We start from the raw sequence: 18,013 nt of genomic DNA, 5'->3' as shown, positions 1-18,013 counted from the left end.
GAAGTGCGTCTGTGTTATTTCTTTCTTAAGAAAAATGTTGAATGTATTCCAAAAAAAAAAAACAAAAACACAAAAAAAGCAACTCGAGATGATGCCGGGTTTTCACTTCAAGAAAAAAGAAACAAACAAAACAGAAAAGAAAGCGAAGAGAACAGCTCCTTGTTTTTTTAATACATAAAGAGAAACATGGATGGCCACTTTCACACACTGCCGCTACAATCCTGTTCACACAAAAACAAAAAAAAACAACTTTTCTATTCCTCGTTTACAAACCACAAGGATTCCTGTGGGTGCAGTTTTTCGTTTGTTTGTTTTTTTTGTGGGGTGGGCAGGATGCACCTCCGCTGTATGGACTGTCACAGCGAGCGGTTGCCCTGCGTCCTTTTCAAAAGGGGAGGAGTTAACTGACGCTCCACCTCTTACCCGGGTAACGGCTGTTGCTAAAGGACATGTTGGAGCCGAAGTGCAAAAAACAAGGGTTACAGTAACAGAACTTTTCAAAAGAAATCAAAGATGGTTTCCATTTTTTTAACTTTTATTTTGGTTAGCAGGACTGAGGATCACTGGATGTGACCTTTCATTAACTTTTTGTTGTACTTTCTGGCTTTAACAGCCTGTTTATTTTTGTCTTTTTTTTTTTTTTTTTTAAAGAACGAAATGCAAGAAAATTCTGTTATTTTTGCTAAATTTAAATAAGAGCAGAGGATTTTTTTTTGGTACTTGATCCACAAACATGGAAACAAACAATCTTCGCTTTAACCAAGTTTTTTTGTGGGGTGGGGATGTCTTCAGTTCCTGGAGGATTATATATTTTTGCTTAAAACAAACATTAAAAAAACAAGAAATATATTGGAGAAGATGGACAAATATATTTCTCATCGCTGTAAATATGACCTCCACAGTCATGTGTGATCGAACTGTGTGGTCATAACTGTCTCCCTTTGTTTTGGAGGGGATGATGTAAGCTGGTATGGGCCTGGAAAGCTGGAGTGAAAAAGAGGAGTTTACATAGGCCTGGATGGAGCCCCCCTCCCCAACCCCTCCCTCTGCACTTTGAAAATCAAAATGTGAGGATCTTTGTCTTTCCAGCGGAGAGGAAGAGAGGGGGTGAGGAGGAGGAGGAAGAGGAGAGGTCAGCTGATCTCTTGGTGACCTCAGAGATGCTTTCCACAAACTGCTGCTGTTTCACTGGAAAAGGATGGAAAAACTTACCCTCTTTCCTGTACATACATATATATAAAATACATATTTTTATATACCTTGGAAAGCTTAAAAAACTAAGGATGCCTGATATGAAATGAAGGAAATTTGGTGAATTGAAAAGTTTGCTCTCCAAGCAAACCTTTTTTTGTTACTGGATTTTGATTCAAGAACTACATGCCCCATCTGCTGCTGTCTCCTGGGAGTGGAGCAGGGGCGCAGACAGAGAGATGGATTCAGCTCGAACCCTTAGCTACAGAAACAAGAAACAAAAGAGTGTTGTAACTGCCTGTTCCAGGAGTGTTTCTTAAACAGCAAGAAGGGAGGAAAAAGGGAAAACATGCTGGAGTTTGTAGTGGGTGTGGTGAAGGAAGGAGTGAGGTTGAACTCTGGATTGCTTCAAAAGGCCTTTTATTTCTGTCTGTTTGAAGAACAAAGAACTTTGCAAAGCAGGAATTCTTCTAGTTCCGGTCTGGTCCCTGGAGGGTCAGCGGTTACCTGAGAGATTCCGGCCAGCTCCGAGCGGCAGACTCTGCTCCTGGTATGTGATTCTGTGCCCGCAGCCACTGATGTTTGTTTAGGCTGTAGTATGCAGTGCACATGACCACAACATATCGTCAGCACATTGTTAGAAGTCTTTTTTTCGCCGTGCAGATTTCACTGATAATCACACTGTTCTCCATCTTTCTCCTGTTATTTTTTTGTAGGTTGCAGCTGTCCCACCCTGCCCGTGTTGGAAAAGAGGACAGTGACCTTTGACCCCTGTGTTTCAGTCTGATTTCTGTGTCACTCTCCCCTTTCCTCGCTGTCCCGTGCAGGGAACTGCAGAAGTGCATTGTGGGTAGGAGGGAGATGGCCTCCTCCTGCTGGCACACGGCTCTGTTCTGGGGGGAGAAGCCGGGGCGTGGGGGGGTCAGGCCAGCAAGGCCGCCCCCCCATATGGGTCAGCAGGCCCAGGTGTGCCCCCGCTCTTCCTCAGCGGGAGCGGTGGCAGGGGGAGGACACAGCCACTGTGGGTCCCTAACTCCGCACGAGACGAGGAGAGTCTTCGCCCAGCGGACTGAACCGTGTTACCGGGCAGCTCGCGTCTGGCAGAGGGGAAACGCCGTGCCCTGATTGGCTGCTTGGATTATTCCTTTGACTCTGGAGTGAGTTTGTGCACCGCGAACGACCGCAGCCCGGGAACTGCGTCCGTGAAGATGTCTGCGCAGGACGGGCAGAGCTAACGCCCGCTCGCATGCCCAGCCACGCCTGGCGGGACTCGTACAGAAATACAGAGGGCACCTGCGTCTGCAGCCCAACCCAACCCCAGGCGCGCAGAAGCGGAACCGGACCGATGCAGCTGGGCGCTGAGATGTGAGCTCTCAGCCTGGGTCCCCGCCTCGACCCAATCATCGGCTGCCTTGTAAATAATGTACATTTCATACCTTTATTTTTTCTCATCCTTTTTTAAATTCTGGTTTTAATTTTATTTTAAATCTGTTTTTTTGTTGTTGTCATTTGACATGCCTTAACTGTACATATGGGCCCTGGGTTTAAACCAGATCGGACATGACGATGTAAAGCTCGGTTCTGGAGGGAGACAGAGATCCCCCGTCTCTGCACGGAGAGAGGCAGGGGGCAGCATCCTGTCTGAGCCCAGTCCATCCTCACCTTTCCTGGTAGCAAACCTACAGAGACGGTGTGCAACCCCCCACCGCACGGTGACCCCCGACACTGAAACTGAGCTATCCACATCATAGCTTGCCTTGTGAACTCTGTGACTTTGTAAAGAAATTTCCAGTTTTAAATGCCTATACATGTAGCTGAGGTACGAGACTCAGGGTGCGAGTCTGTACAGAGTGGAGCTGAGCTGATTGGATGGGGGCGAAGGGGGAGACGAGCGGATTGGCTGCCTCGTGCGCGGAGGCTCCGCCCCCTCCCACACACCCACACAGGGCGCTGGCATGGAGCCCCAGCAGATACAAACCCAACCCGCACAGGCTCACAAATGCAAAGCCGAAACCGCTGGAGTGGTGATGGGTTTTTAGGTGGCTGATCAGGGTTGATGGTTCGACACCCTTGGGTTGAAAATCAGTGCCTGGTTTTCCGAATGGGCAGTTTGGCTTTGCGTGCTCCTTATTTGCACAGATGCCAGTGAGATTAACCAGAAGGGTTCTACACCCCCTGTGCCGGTCACCCCTGGTCTCTCTTTGGAAAGGGGAGCAGAAGAGACTGCCGTCTGTGCCTGTGTCCCGTTTGGAGGCTTTTCAGAGCCTTGCTCTCAAAGGAGTCTCGCAGTAACCGCTGATGGAAAAGCGGTTCTGCCACAGGAGTGTTAGTTCAGTGCCCCTGTTACAGGCCTGATGGGCTGGTGAGCGGAGACGGGCAGGAGAGCGCAGATGCAGCCGTGACCTCACTGCCCCTGCCTGCATCCAGCAGCCTGCTGTGGTGCACCACTGTCAGACACACTGCGTGAATCTCGCTGCTGCAGAAGGGACAGAGACAAGCAGAGCGGGAAAAAGCCCACTCGGCTGCCCTGGCAGGAGAGGGTCGGTGGGATTGGTCTCAGCATTCCGGAAGGGTGTGGACATCAGGATTCTCGATTGAGTTTTCCTATAGCAAAGCTGAATCCTGACGATAGAAGGTCACTGCCCATGGTGGTGTTGTGCATGCTGCAGGACAGGGTAACTGGGATAACTGTTTTCTGTACGTTTGAGAGGTTGTTGGTTTTAAGCACTGTGCATGTGTGAGAAGTTTCATTTTTAAAGAGAATTTATACATATAACAGACATTGACAGTTGGGAATGAGAGAAGCAGATATTCCAGTGAAGGAGAGTTGTCCACAGATATGTTCAGGAGCATATGCAGATATGTTCAGGAGCATATGCAGATATGTTCGGGAGCATATGCAGATATGTTCAGGAGCGTTATGTTGCATAGTAATCTCATGTCTTTAAGGAGCCCTGGCAGAATGTGATAGAATGAAAGACTGTGTGTCTGTTGCAGAGCATTCTGGGGATCTTGTGACAACAGAGCACTAAATTTATTTGTAAAAATATTTCCGAACGGCCTGGTGGAATTGGAGTGTGCGCACAGCCTGTGGGTGTGATGCGAGGCTGGGGAAAGCTAGCACGCGCGGCCAGGCGCCCTGCGTTGGAGCCGTGCAGAGTCTGGTTCCGATTTGTGTCATGGAGCAGTTGGCACACCACGGTTCCTGCTGATTGATTTCTGTAGGGTTAGGGTTCGGGTTCGGGTTGGCGTTGCTCCTTGGGTCTCTGTAACTCTGTGTGGCGAGTAGATTATTAGAATCTCAGTTGGGGAGTAAGGACAGGCATATGAGACATTATTTCATTATTTGATCAAGTGACCATCCAGGGAATGAGTTCACCTGTGGCTGTGGTAATTATAATATTTATACAGGTTTGTATGAATGGTTGTTGACTTTTTTTATTAATAACTTTAAAGTTGTTGTATAATATCTGCAGTTCAGGCCCTGTGAGCGGTGTACTTTTTAGATTCAGACTGATCTCAGATCTGCTAACTTTTGGGTTCAAGCTGTTGTGAATGCTGAGCTGAAACTGAAAGCATTGGCTGTGTTTTTGGGTCACTTATTCCCTTGGATGTGGAGAAGATTGATATTCAGAACTGAATTCATCGAGCAGTGCGCATGCTCTGTGTGGCTCGGATCCAGAGAGATGGGCGCCGCGCGGTGTTTCTTCGGTGAAATGCCGTTCTCCTTCTTCACCCAGCCAGTCAGCTCCTCTCCACTGCTTTAAAACCTTCTGAATGTTTTAGACATTACATAACAAGCGCAAAATGGAAAGAAAAAAAGAACAACCTAAAGAAAATATGTAAATAGTTTTTTTGTTTGTTTGAAGAGAACAAAAAATGGAAAAAAAAAAAAAAAATAAACCAGTTTAAAGTTGAATTTGAATCCGTTTTCTTTCTCTGTTGGGATGTGGTGTTGAATATGGTCTGCCTGCAACACCACATGCTTTTCACGTTCAACACCAAACGAGTTATTGTCAGTCAGAGAAAAAAAGCAATGATTACCAGCAGTTTTCCATTTTCCATGAAGTCCTCATTGTTAATTTACCTGTCTGCTATCCTACAGAAGGTCATGGGACACCCTGTCTGATTGCAGGAACATGGGGGAGACCACAGGTTTGGCTACGAATGACCTGAACGCTGCAGTGGCCGGCACAGAGCCCTGACTGCAAGTTTATTGTACATGTTTGAGATGAATTACACTGCCAAATTAGAACCAAGATGGGCCTCCTCAGAAGTGGGTACAGACTTTCATGACAAATTGAAACAGTCGTCTACAGTTAAAGACTGCCAACACACTGTTACTTCCTTTGAATTAAGGCATGTGTTATTTGTAACTCCCTGTGTACCATGACATTGGGTTAGCTCATGTATGGAGTATATTTGGTTTTGAAGTGCTTTACACGATTTAGACATTTCATTACCCCTCATGTGCACAGTAATATTTTCCACATTTAATTATCTGAAAGGACAAGACAGGCAGTACGACTGCAGTATAAATGGGCATCCGTAGCAGTTCAGATACATTAAAACTATACAAATTACTATGTCTGTTTTGTAATTTGTATCATGATATAAACACTTCGGACTTTGTGATGTCAAATACTCAACAAACATGCAGGAACTCTTGCAAGCATTGTATGACATTTCCTGCTCCAAATTTACCATTAAACTCTACTCCCTCTACCCCCTCTGAGACAATTATGGAACATTGTCAACCTAACCAGAAGTATGGATCTGTCCAATCATTCAAAAACAAAAAAACAAAAAAAACATGCAGCCATGCCAAATCACCACGGGCTGTCAAAGAAGGAAAACCCTCTCACATGTAAAGATTATCAGTTTGTAGACAGCAGATCAGTGATCAAAATGATGCTGGTTTTGGTTCACAGGCATGTCAGCTGAGGTCAGTAGAGAAAAAATACAGCCGTTTTAAAAATTATTTTCATGGCTCAGAAACAGACTTTTGCACACAAAACCAGAGATGAAGGGAGCAGACTGCTGCGTTTTCATCAGCAGGAAGAGCATGTGACTGAGAATGTGCAAAGGGGGTGACATTACTGTAGCTTGTTACTGACTGGCATAATTTGAGGTGTTACAACTGACTCTACTCTCCCTTACTCTGCATGGTAGACTTACAGACAGTGCAAAGCCACTCAGGCTTCTAGCTGCACCATATGCTGTAAACGTTTCTGCACGATGTTCCCACTTTCCAAGATGGCAGTGGCCCCATGCACACTGTTAAATTAATTCAACGGTAGTTTCATGAACACCAGGATGGAGTCCAACACCTTCTGTGGCTATCAGTGAGGTTTAGATTTTTCCATTCCAAATCTAAATCTTGATGATCTTTTATGGAGATGTTCTGGATCACAGAATGCAGAGTAGACATCCATCTCCTAGATCTCTCAAAGAACGAGAGGCTTTCCTTCTTCAATAAGGCTCCAACATGCCACTGGAGTCCAAGAAGTGTCCAAGAAGGACTGAAGACGTTATGAAGGTAAAGGGCGGTCAAACTCTTGGTCAAATCATTATTTTACTGTGTAAAATAAAAATATAAAATGCTAGACTTTGAAAACACTCGTGTGTATTATTTATGGGTGGTGCTTACAAGCATCATTAGTGCATTTGCGTGTAATCTGTTGAATTCTTTATTGACCTGCTCAAATCCATTTAAAAGTAAATCTCGTAGAAATTGTCGTAAAGTCTCGCGATGTCTGACGTCATCAGCTAACAACAGGGAGTACATTATGTCATGGCGCCTTCCACTGTGATCGTGTGCAAGGTGTGAGTCTACGCTCCGAGCACATCCAGCAGGGTTTCTCTTACCCGGGAAGTCCTTTTGGAGGCGACCTGTCTATTTCGGGAGAAACTTTGGGAAGAACAGGAGTGGAAGAAGCGCTAAAGGGGAGCAGCGGCAGGAAGCGAGAGGATCATTTCACACGAAGGAGCACAGAAGCAATATTATATCAACCAAGGAGGTGTGTAAATAAATGCAATAAAACCGTGGCATGCAGCTTGCCAGTTATTTCCAGCTTGTTTGCCCTAGAGCAGTTCTGTCTGGTTTGCATGCTTCGCTGTGCAGAACAAGACTTTAGCTAGCCAGTTTGCCCAATTATTTAGCATAGCTAGTTATTAACATTTGTGGTTTAATAAAAGTCAGGCAAACAAATGGCGACCAGTGCGTGCGAGGTCACTGTGCTAGCCTCGGTATAGCTAGGCGAGCTTATTTCGCATTCTGTGTAGGATTTTTACAGCCACAATGTTGTCATTTGTCTGTAAATGCATGTCAGTAGCTGGATTAGCTCCGGCGACACTCACCAGTACGCGCGGTTTGCTTCGGAGTCTTTCGGAAGCAGGTAGCCACTCCCATATTTAATCCGAATAGTGTTCGCTGGCTGGTGTATGGGAGTGTGGTCTAAAACGGTATCTTGACACAAAAAAGAGACGATAGCCTGTAACGGTTGGTTTAACGGTGTATGCTTGCAGTGTTAGAAATGCTAATATTAATTTAAGGGAGTCGTGTCTGTCCATCACCATACTGACTGTCCCCCTTCCTCTCTCCCTGCATTACGCTACCATTGATATCTTTTCCCACCCTCGTTTGTCTGAACCCCCCCCCCCCCCCTCAGTGTTGTAGTGGTGCGGTGATGTCCTCGCCCTCCAGATGCCGCCAGCCACCTTCCAGGAGAAAGCATTACCCTAGTAGCACCTACCACACTGCCGTCTGACAGAGAGCGGACAGAGAGAGGCAGAACCAGAGAGAGAGAGAGCGTCAGGGAGCCGGGGGCTTTGGGAAAGGAGAGGGTAGGCTACTGAGTGTGTGTGCCCACGTGTCTGTGTGTGTGTGTGTGTGTGTGGGGGTGAGGGAGACCGCTGTAAGCTTAGAGAGACAGAGTTGCAGTGTCGGCTCCTTCAGAAATGGGTGACACTGGAGGAGTGGCAGGGACGGGGCAGGAGGCAGAGGGCGAGGGGGAGCCGCCCCAAAAAAAACCCCCTGCAGCCCAGCATCAGGGCTGTGAGGAGGAGGAGGAGGGGAAGCAGACAAAGGAAGAGTTACCTCCGCCAGCGAAGCAACCGAGGCTGGGTGAGGTGGCCGTGACCTTTGACCCCGAGTTACCCGTGGCACCTGCGGAGGAGACCGATGGAGGGCGCGACCTCTCTCTGCTCATCCAAGACCCAGGTGAGGAAGAACGCAGCGAACATCTCTGTATCTGCTTCTCCTCAACCTGACACCTTGCTGTTCTGCTTCTCCCCTCGTTCCTGTCTGTATGTTCTCTTTAACCTCTCTCTCCCACTCAACTGTGGCCCAAAAAGAAATGAATGTGAAACAAGAAGGTGGAGGGCGGATCCTGGCAGCTGTAGCAATTCATGTAAAAGAGCAGATGCAACATTTTACCCCACTGTTAAGTGGCATAGTTGTGGGGAGCAGGGCTCGTAACCAAAAGGTTGCTGGTTCGATTCCCTGCTGGGGCACAGCTGTTGTACCCTCGGGCAAGGTGCTTAACCCACAATTGCCTTGGTAAATATCCAAATGTATAGATGGATAAAATTGTAACCTGTGTAAATCGCTGTGGATTAGATCCTGCGTCTGCTGGATGACAATAACATAATGTAATGTCTGTCTGTCTGTCTGTCTGGGACAGAGTCACTTCAGCAACATGATCCTGAGGAGGGGGAGGGTGAGGAGAACAGGGAAGGGGAGCAGAATGGAGAACAGGTGCCCAGAATGGTGGACAGAGAAGAGGAAGAAGGGAGTCCCCAGGAAAGCCAGAGGTGAGGCCTTTTCCCAAAGCCTTTCTCTGTGTTGAGGCATAGGTTAATGTCCCCGTTGCCATTCCTTGTTGGGCTTAAAAAAAAAAAAAAAGCCTGACAGCCCTCCAATCAAACACTTCCAGAGGGACAGAAAAATGAATCCGGTGACATCATTGTCGTATCTGTGATGAAATTGATATACCCATATTAAGGTTAGACAGCAGTGTGATGAAGTGGTAAGGAGCAGGGCTTGTAACCGAAAAGTTGCTGGTTTGATTGCCCACTGAGGCGCTGCTGCTGTACCCTTGGGAAAGGTGTTTAACCCACAGTTGCCTCAGTAAACATTGAGCTATATAAATGGATAAAATTGTAATCTCACATCTGCTAAATGACAATAATGTAGTATAAAAGATCTGCCTATTAAGAAGAGCATGCAACAAGAGCATTAATCCATTCCACTTAGTGAACATGTTTTGTGTCAAATTATCCTCATTCCTACATTTTGTGTATTTTTTCCTAACCCTTTTTCCCTGAGGCCTACTCTTACTCTCCTCTTTCCCTGCAGCCTGGGCCTAGATTTCAGCAGAAAGCCCCAGATGCTCACTGGTGCCTGGGCTGAGTACACCAGCTATCCGGAGAACTACCTCAAGGGCTGCAAATGGTAAACACTGCTATTATGGAAACAGGATTCATGGTGTGTTATCTTTGCTTGTACAAGGTGTGGGCTGTGCCCAAACTGTAGCAGTAGAGAAATGTGCCAGAATTTATTACGGATTGCATCCTTATCATTTGGAAATGTCTGCCCTGTCTGTATTTTTGTTGTGTCATTTTTAACATTAAGAAGTTGTATGTTCAGGCAGCACTGTTGGAGGTGTGATGCGTTGTGATGAGTGTATTTACGTGGACTGACAGTGTGAGATCACCGGCCTGGTGTTCATAGAGAGCTCGCAGTGCGGTACAGGACAGCCCGCCGGGGCAGGGGATATTTATCTCTCTGAGGAGGAGAGGACCCTCCTCGGCTTACAGGGTACTGGTCGGGGGTATGGGAGGAGGGTACGAGGGGGGTGGCAAGGGTGTGGGGCGAGGGTAGGGGTGGAGGTTACGGGAGGAGGGGACGGGGGTATGGGAGGCGCCCCATTGACCTGCTGACAATATCGACAGCCCATGACTGTGTTACCCTCCCCAGATTTACAGAGCCCTCCCTCCCCTCATCTCTCTCTCTCCCCAGGGCCCCTGATGGCTCCTGTGTCCTGTCCAACAGTGCTGACAACATTCTGCGTCTGTACAACCTCCCGCCAGAGCTCTACAGCAACGACTGGGACCTGCTCACTGAGATGGTGAAGCTCTCTGCACACCTGTATCCGTGTACCTGAAATACCTGTCCTGTGTGCCGTACCTGCTCCTGCCTGTCTGATCTCCGCTCATTTACTCTCACACTCTCACACTCTGACACTCATCATATTCCTCTGTAGCATTATTTTAATGGCGGCCTTACCTGTACTGTACCTGTTCTGTACACCTTGAAAGCAGTATCTCTGTGTTCTGTACCTGTGCTGAACTGCAGAGTCCGGTGCTGAGAATGGCAGAAGGGGACACCATTTATGACTACTGCTGGTTCCCCAAGATGAGCTCGCTGGACCCTGATACCTGCTTGTGAGTGCATTCCTCTTAGAGACCAGTCTGTCTGTCCACCTGCTGACCTCTCTGGAACATGGGGCCTCAATCCATAGTGCAGACAGTAGGCAAAACCACCTTTTGCCTTTTTCTTTTTCATCCTGTATTTCCCCCGGCTTTTTGTGATCGCCAGTCAAACACACGTTTGGTTCGTCTCTTTGAAAGAAGCCCTGCACTCGGGTGGGAGTGTGGGATGGGGTGCAATGCAGTGGATGCACACCAGCATGTCCAAATCAGGGGTTAGGAGCCATTCCATACTCTGCATCTGTGGAAGTGAAAGGTTGCTACAGTGGTATGAGATCCTAACCACCCCTGCAAAACAAAGCCAGGTCGTTTCATCACTGTGGGCTCTCGGCCATGTCAAAAAATAAGAAGGCTGGTTTTGAACCCTGGGCCATAGGGCTCAGCCTGCACTTGGGATAAGCACCTGTACTGTCTGAGCCACTCCGGAGCCCAGTCCTGCTTCCTGCTGGAAGCCAGTGGCAGTTGTTGATTGGGTGTTTCCCTCCCTGCGGGAGAGACGGGCCCCCTCCCGTGGCCTCCTTATGTCACAGCTTGGGGTGTCTGTCCTCGCTTTGATCGCAGCTCCTGCTGGCTGCTGGCTGCTGCTTTCCTTCCTCCACTGCAGGGCAGTCACTGTAACCGTGACACGCTTTGCATGCGGCCTCCAGCCGGCCACACACGCTGAGCACTGAGCACTGAGCGCTGTTGCCACGGCAGCCAGGGAGGGGGTGTGGTTAATGAGAGGCTCGGCTCCGGAGCGTTCCGTGTGTTTTCCGTCACCCCGGTCAGAGCCAGGGTGCGAGCCAGGCGTCCTCTGAGAGGTGGAAACACGGAGGGTCACACGCAGAGAGTTCAGACACAGAGTTACATCTGCTGATGAGCGCTCGGACGGAGGGGGCAACCCGCGCGGTCCGCCTTGGGACCCACAGAGTGTTTGAGTGTGGAGTCAATCACATCCGCACCTCTGGTCCTAACGCCACAGAGCTGAGCGTTATTAACTCTCGTGTTATTTCCTTTCATGTCGTTATTAATATTGTTTCTCATGTTTGCCTTTTCAGCATTGCCAGCAGTAGTCGTGATAACCCAGTGCACATCTGGGACGCCTTCTACGGTGACCTCCGGGCGACCTTTCGACCCTATAACCACCTGGTGAGTGAGTGTGGAAAAGGTGCAGATCTACCTGTGCAGCCAGATTCTCACCAAAGCCATTCAGGTGCAGCACTTTGACCCCGAGGCACCGCCTAGGAATTAAACGTGGCTCCTTCCCACTGCAGCACATCAGTAATTATAACAGCAATTAAAAGTTAAATTTATCTGATCACTCTTTCCCGCTGTTCTCTCTGCCTCAGTCTCATGAGTATTCTCTCTTTCTCTCTTCCCCTCAGTATCCGCGTCACTCCCCTCTGTCTCATTCACTGTCTGCCTGTCTGTTCTCCCTCTTTGTTTTTCTTTCTTCCTGTCTGTGCCCTCTTTCTCCCTCTCCTCTCTGTCCCTCTCTTTGACCATCTTTTTCTTGCTAAATTGGAGTTGGCAGCAATAACATAACCTCCTTCCCTCTGCTGCTGCTGCTCCTGGGCTTTTGGGCTGTTTTTAACTGATTCTGCCATTTTTGATGATTGAAGTGTTTGATATGATAAATGCCCCTCTCCTTTCCCTCCCTCCCTCTCTCACTCACTCTCTCTCTCTTTGCTCTGCTTTTGGGTTGTTAAATAACTCATTTTTGTTGTTTGACATGTTTGATATGTGAAATTTCCCTCTCTATCTCTCACTTTCCCTCAGTCTCTCTCTCTCTCTCTCTCCCTCTCCCTCTCTCTCTCTCCCTCTCTCCCTCTCTCTCCCTCTCTCCCTCTCTCTCTCTCCCTCTCTCCCCCTCTCTCTCTCTCTCTCCCCCTCTCTCCCTCTGCTCTCCTGTACTGTTGGGTTGTTAACTGATTGCCTGTTGATGGAAGTGTTTGATGTGGAATTTCTCTCTCTCCCTGCGTCTCTCAGGACGAGCTGACTGCAGCGCACTCCCTGTGTTTCTCTCCTGACGGCTCTCAGCTCTACTGTGGCTTTGATAAGACGGTGAGAGTGTTTTACACAGACCGCCCCGGCCGCGACTGCGAGGAGAGACCCACCATGGGTAAGCCCTGCGCCGCTAACCTCCGCTGCATAACTTTATCACACTTTCATCACACTGATGGCCCGTTATTAATTTCCCCTCAGTGATGTGTCAATGTTAAGGCCATCTGCTCTACAGCCACATGGTTACAGTGGTGATCTAAATGAATCCTAAATGGGTGGTGCTATCAGGTGTTGTCAGAGGCTTGTTGATTTGAATGAATCGTAATGATTTTACACTTTTGATTCTTTCAAATGAGTCAGTGATTCATGAAGTCCCACTCTGCCACTGGTAGAAATGGCTGTGCAGCTGTTTGCTGTCCTTAATCTCGCAGTGAGTTAACTCTGGCAGTGTGTGGAGTGGGAGTCCTTTTGCCTATGAGTTTGATGCAGTGCCGTGCTGTCCCCCCCCCGCCCCCCCCGCAGTGAAGAAGCAGGGTCAGAGCGGCATCATCTCCTGCATAGCGTTCAGCCCGTGCCAGTCCCTGTACGCCTGCGGCTCGTACTCCCGCACCGCGGGGCTCTACTCCTGCCAGGACGGCACCCTGCTGGCTCTGCTGCCCCCCCGCCACCACGGGGGGGTCACACACCTGCTCTTCTCCCCCGACGGGCAGCGGCTCTACACCGGCGGACGCAAGGTGAGGGCCGCGCCAGGCCGCATGGTCTCACCCCCTCCCCCGGGCTGAGCCACCCTCTGCAGTGGTTATACTCACATTGAGGGCAGTGAAATGTTCAGTTATGGTGTTTTCCTAGCACTGAGGATGGTGCTCTCTCTCACTCTCTTTCTCTTTCTGTCGGGCCTTGCCTGTGTCGGTCGTGTGTGTGTCAGGATCCAGAGATTCTGTGCTGGGACCTGCGGGATCCTGGGCGGGTTCTCTTCAGCCTCAAACGGAGTGTAACGACTAACCAGCGCATCTACTTTGACCTGGACGTGTGAGTCTCTCAGCCTGCCTCTTACAGTGAGCCACACTGCTGTTTGGGACTTGTCTCCATGCTCTTTCTGCATACCCCCCCCCCTCCCCAATCCGCCCTTATGTCTGCTCGACCAGGTCTGGACGCTACCTGCTGAGTGGAGACACTGAGGGGGTGGTGTCTGTGTGGGACACATCCACAGCTCCCCCTGATGGGAAGGAGGAGGTACTGCAGCCACAGCTCCAGTTCCAGGCTCACACGGACTGTGCCAATGGCATCAGGTATGTAACTTGTGCTGTGGAAATTCTCTTCTAGGTCTGCCCAGCAGCTACAGAAGAGCATTCCCCGTAGTATAAACATACTGGATAGGTAAATCAGTGAATAACACAGTGAAATTCATGACTGATGGATTGTTTTTTCCTCTGTTTCCCTCCATCATTCTCTCTTAATTTCCATCTGCCCTCCTTGATCTTGCACATGTCTTTTCTGCATCTTTCTATCCCTTTCTCCCTGCCTTTTCATCTCCCTCCCACTCTTTTTGTATCTCACATTGTCTGTCCTCTTCCTCACCTCCATTTACTCTCCTTCTGTTTCTGTCCTTTCTTTTTCACCCTCACCTCTCCCCCCCCCCCCCATCTCTGTCTCATTGTTGCTCCCTCCTCTCTCTTTCTCTTTCCCTACTCTCTCACCCCCCCCCCCTCCCCCAGTCTCCACCCCTACATGTCCTTGCTGGTCACGTCCAGCGGTCAGCGGCAGTTCTGCTGGCCAGGTGACAGCGAAGGTGACTCCGACTCTGATTCCAATGGCAATGCCATGATGTCACCACAGCAAGTCCGCCATGACAATGCCCTGGCCCTCTGGTGGGTGGGGCCACTGGGCGTGGCCTGCGAGGGGGGTCAGGAGGTGCAGCTGCCTCCGGCACAGGACTAGCTGAGCCCTCACGACCCCTTAACCCCCCCACACCCTGTGGTTTAAACCAAAACCTTTTTCAACTGCCAATATGAAGAGTTCCAGAATGTCCACAGGGCACCCAAGAGACGCACCAAATCGCGTTAGTCTTAACACAAAAGCCGCAGACTACTGAGGGCTTCTAATACAGTTTTTTTTTTTTATATGAAAAATACATTTTTTGGTGTTCTTAGATGAGGCAAATCCCAGTCTCACCAAAACAAAAAGCTCAGGTCTGGAGATGAGGCTAAATTAATTTGTGGAATGTACAATTTCCAGCTGATTATCGTTTGCAGACGTTTACCTCTCCTTTATGGAGACTCTCTGACCCCGCCCCCTATCTGACAGGCCTAGTGAAGTGCCATTCTCGAGTAGGGTCATGCGTTTGTAAGAAAATTATGTTCTTTTTTTACTGTCCCCTGTGCCAACGTGCTGTTGTATACCGTGATAAACGTATATTTTTGTAAGTCCTTGATGAACTTTTGTCTGAATGTGCTCAGTGCATTGCCTGTAGACTTGCTATTAACACACCAGTGTGGGTTTTACGGTGTGCTTGGAGTTTGCCTGTGTGTGGGTGTGTATGTGTGTGCACGCGCGTGTTTGTGTGTGTGTGCGTGCGTGTGTGTGTGGGTGTGCGTGAGTGCATGCGTGTGTGTGTGCGCATGCTAGCAAGTGTGGCCATGTGTCTGTGCACGTCACTCTGAAGAGGTGGTGTGCAAGTCTGTGTGCACATGTGAGTGTGTGTGTATGCATGTGCAAGTGTGTGTGCACATGTGAGTGTGTGTGTATGCATGTGCAAGTGTGTGTGCACATGTGAGTGTGTGTGTATGCATGTGCAAGTGTGTGTGCACATGTGCTTGCACGTGTATGTAACAAGTCTTGGTGAAGTCTTGTGCAGGTGCTAACCAGCAGCGCGTATGTGGAGGGGGAGGGTGGTAATTGTTTAACAGCTCTTGAAACCTAAAGTGCTAGCGCTTTCCTAACAGCTTTATTGTGATGGCCTGTTACAGTACTGCACCGTAGGGTTTATGCGCTTCAGTACAGGAGAGTGTTGTATTGACTGTCTGATTAATGCACAAATAAAGATCTCTTCACACAGAGAGGGTGCTCTTTCCCTGGCATCTCCACTTTGATTTTCTGTCCCATTATCACTGCATTGCCTGTATTGTTTGGTGCAATCCTCTGAGTCGGTTAGTGTCCTCTGTTTTGTTCTGGTAATGGCCCAGATTATAAAGGCACAGACCTCTCATTTTATTCCTGAAATGGAATTTGGACAGTTGCTCAGGCTGAATCAGCAAACGCACCTGCAGACACACAAAAATCAGACTCACACACGCACACACACACACACACACAGACATATACGGACATCCACGTGTTCCTATTCTTACACACATACACTGAGGTCCAAAATTATTGGGACACTCACTTTTTTTTCTGAAAACCCACAACATTTTTGCTGCATATTCCATCAGACATTGGGAAAGTCATATTTATGTCAATGTCAATTTCAGCTTCATCTTCTGTGACCATGTTCCAACCTTGTTAGGTTTATATAGGCTTCAGTATGAGTGTTCAATTAGGGGGCAGGGCAACGTTTAATCAGGCCTAATTGAAGTGATGGTCATTTTTGTTCACTTGTCTGCACTCAATAAGTATGTAGGTACCTTTTAAAATTAAGTTAATGTCATGGAATTGTCAGTTTGGCAGAATTAATGTCATACATATTATTAAAATGTTGGAAATAAGGGTAGTCATCAGACAATCGTGTGCCAACCACATAAAGAGATGTTTTGAAAATGTTATTAGTTGCCAAAACATGTAACTCTTCGCCACACCATAAATTAGGTTCGAGTGATAAAACTAATAGCTACATGGACACATCCACACTTAACCACAAAATGCCCAGGTGTCTCAATAATTTTGGACCCTAGTGTATGTGGTCACTCATACACCTGCACACACAAGGCCATGCTCATACACAAACGCACACACACACACACACAGGTGTACACAAACACATACAGGCACATACACAGGACTACAGAAACGCATATAGTCACGCAAACAGGAATGCACAGCCACATACAGGCCTATAAAACCATATACAAGCACGCACATACACACAGTCCAACACAGCCGCATACAGGCACACGGAAACCCTTGCAGGTCTACACAATGGCATTCAGGCACACATACACAGGCCAATACAACCACGCACATATATAGGGCTTCACAAAAAGACGTACACACACTAATGCATACACTCTCACGCTGCTCCCAAATTTCCGCTTGCCCTGCAGGCAAAAGTGTCCCTCTTCCCCTCCCTTAGTGGTGAGCCTGTGAATCGCTCTTGTTGTGTTGTGGAGGTTGCCTAGCGACCGCAGAGAGAGGGAGAGTTGCAGGGCTGCACTGGGACTGGTCGTTTGGGTTCCTGTCTGTTCTGTGACATGGCCGCCGCCGCCCCCCTGGGTCGGACTGCGGGGGGCAGCCTCGGGGGGGTGTGGGTGAAGGGGGGGCAGACGTCCAGCACCGGACTGCTGGAGAGGATGATCAACCGTACAGCCCTGTCCACACAGAGAGTTCTCCACCAGCATATCACGGGTGAGTGCTCGAAAACTGCCACCAGTCTGTTATCCCAGTCCTCTTTTATATATTTAATTACTTTTTACCTTTTTTAATTCACCAGGCAGCTCTGCTATGTCTACACTCCGCTCCAACTGTTCTAGTCCAATTAAACCCACGCAATTAAACATCCAAGGCCTGCTCTGGCTTATTACTCTTATTTATACAGCTGGGCTGGGTTGTTTTTTTGCTGAAGCAATTAAGGTGAACTATGCTGCCACAACAGCTGTGTCTCATTTGGGATTTGAACCCATGACCTTACGGTCCGGTGTTATTTGCTTTAAATGCAGGTCTGTCCTGCTGCCCTGTCTGTGTGTCTGGGCCCAGTGGGTTATGATTATCATTGGTAGGAAACAGTCTAGCTTGGAAGTTTGTTGAAGGAGAGAGAGACGCAGTTTTGGAGGAGTAAGGCACGTTTATATGACATGAGCTCTGTATCGGGCTGCTGACAGAGAGGTGGTTTAATACGGGCCATCAGCACGACGGATCAGCGGTGCTGCTCTGTCTGACGCAGGGTAAAGTCCCTTGATCAGGTACGTGACATCCTGCGCAAACTAAATGCAAATGAAGCCCGTTCGTTTAGCTGTTCCTTTTTTGTTTCTTTTGAGTAAGCGGCTTTGATGTTTTAGTTCTCGCAGAGAAGGTTTAACTCGAAAGACTCTGACCTTTCCTGTTGTGAAGGGCACCACATTAAGTGAACTCCGATGGCCTGACTGAAGAAGTGTGCTGTTCACTGCGATGTCACCAGCCTGACACTTCTGATTGA

The 18,013-nt window shown here is 48.4% G+C and overlaps 1 protein-coding gene across 1 annotated transcript; it reads left to right on the top strand.

Moving 5' to 3' along the window:
• Positions 1 to 8,086: 8,086 nt before the first annotated feature.
• On the top strand, positions 8,087 to 15,137 carry wrap53 (WD repeat containing, antisense to TP53). Its single transcript, XM_036548743.1, has 11 exons — positions 8,087 to 8,413; positions 8,877 to 9,006; positions 9,551 to 9,646; positions 10,214 to 10,322; positions 10,550 to 10,638; positions 11,721 to 11,811; positions 12,652 to 12,784; positions 13,189 to 13,400; positions 13,592 to 13,695; positions 13,812 to 13,955; positions 14,382 to 15,137. Exons 1-11 carry the CDS (start codon positions 8,152 to 8,154, stop codon positions 14,602 to 14,604), a joined length of 1,593 nt encoding a protein of 530 aa, XP_036404636.1. The 5' UTR covers positions 8,087 to 8,151; the 3' UTR covers positions 14,605 to 15,137.
• Positions 15,138 to 18,013: the final 2,876 nt, after the last annotated feature.

The sequence above is a fragment of the Megalops cyprinoides genome, chromosome 16 (genome assembly GCF_013368585.1).
Source record: "Megalops cyprinoides isolate fMegCyp1 chromosome 16, fMegCyp1.pri, whole genome shotgun sequence".
In the NCBI taxonomy this organism is placed as follows: domain Eukaryota; kingdom Metazoa; phylum Chordata; class Actinopteri; order Elopiformes; family Megalopidae; genus Megalops; species Megalops cyprinoides.
The sequence above is the reverse complement of the archived record's forward strand: the minus strand, read 5'-3'. Positions and strand labels throughout refer to the sequence as shown.

Coding starts and splice junctions, on each gene's coding strand:
- wrap53 (XM_036548743.1), top strand. CDS start 8,152: ATGGGTGACACTGGAGGAGTGGCAGGGACGGGGCAGGAGGCAGAGGGC. Junction 12,785..13,188: donor CGAGGAGAGACCCACCATGG/GTAAGCCCTGCG, acceptor CCCCCCCCGCAG/TGAAGAAGCAGGGTCAGAGC. Junction 13,401..13,591: donor TCTACACCGGCGGACGCAAG/GTGAGGGCCGCG, acceptor TGTGTGTGTCAG/GATCCAGAGATTCTGTGCTG.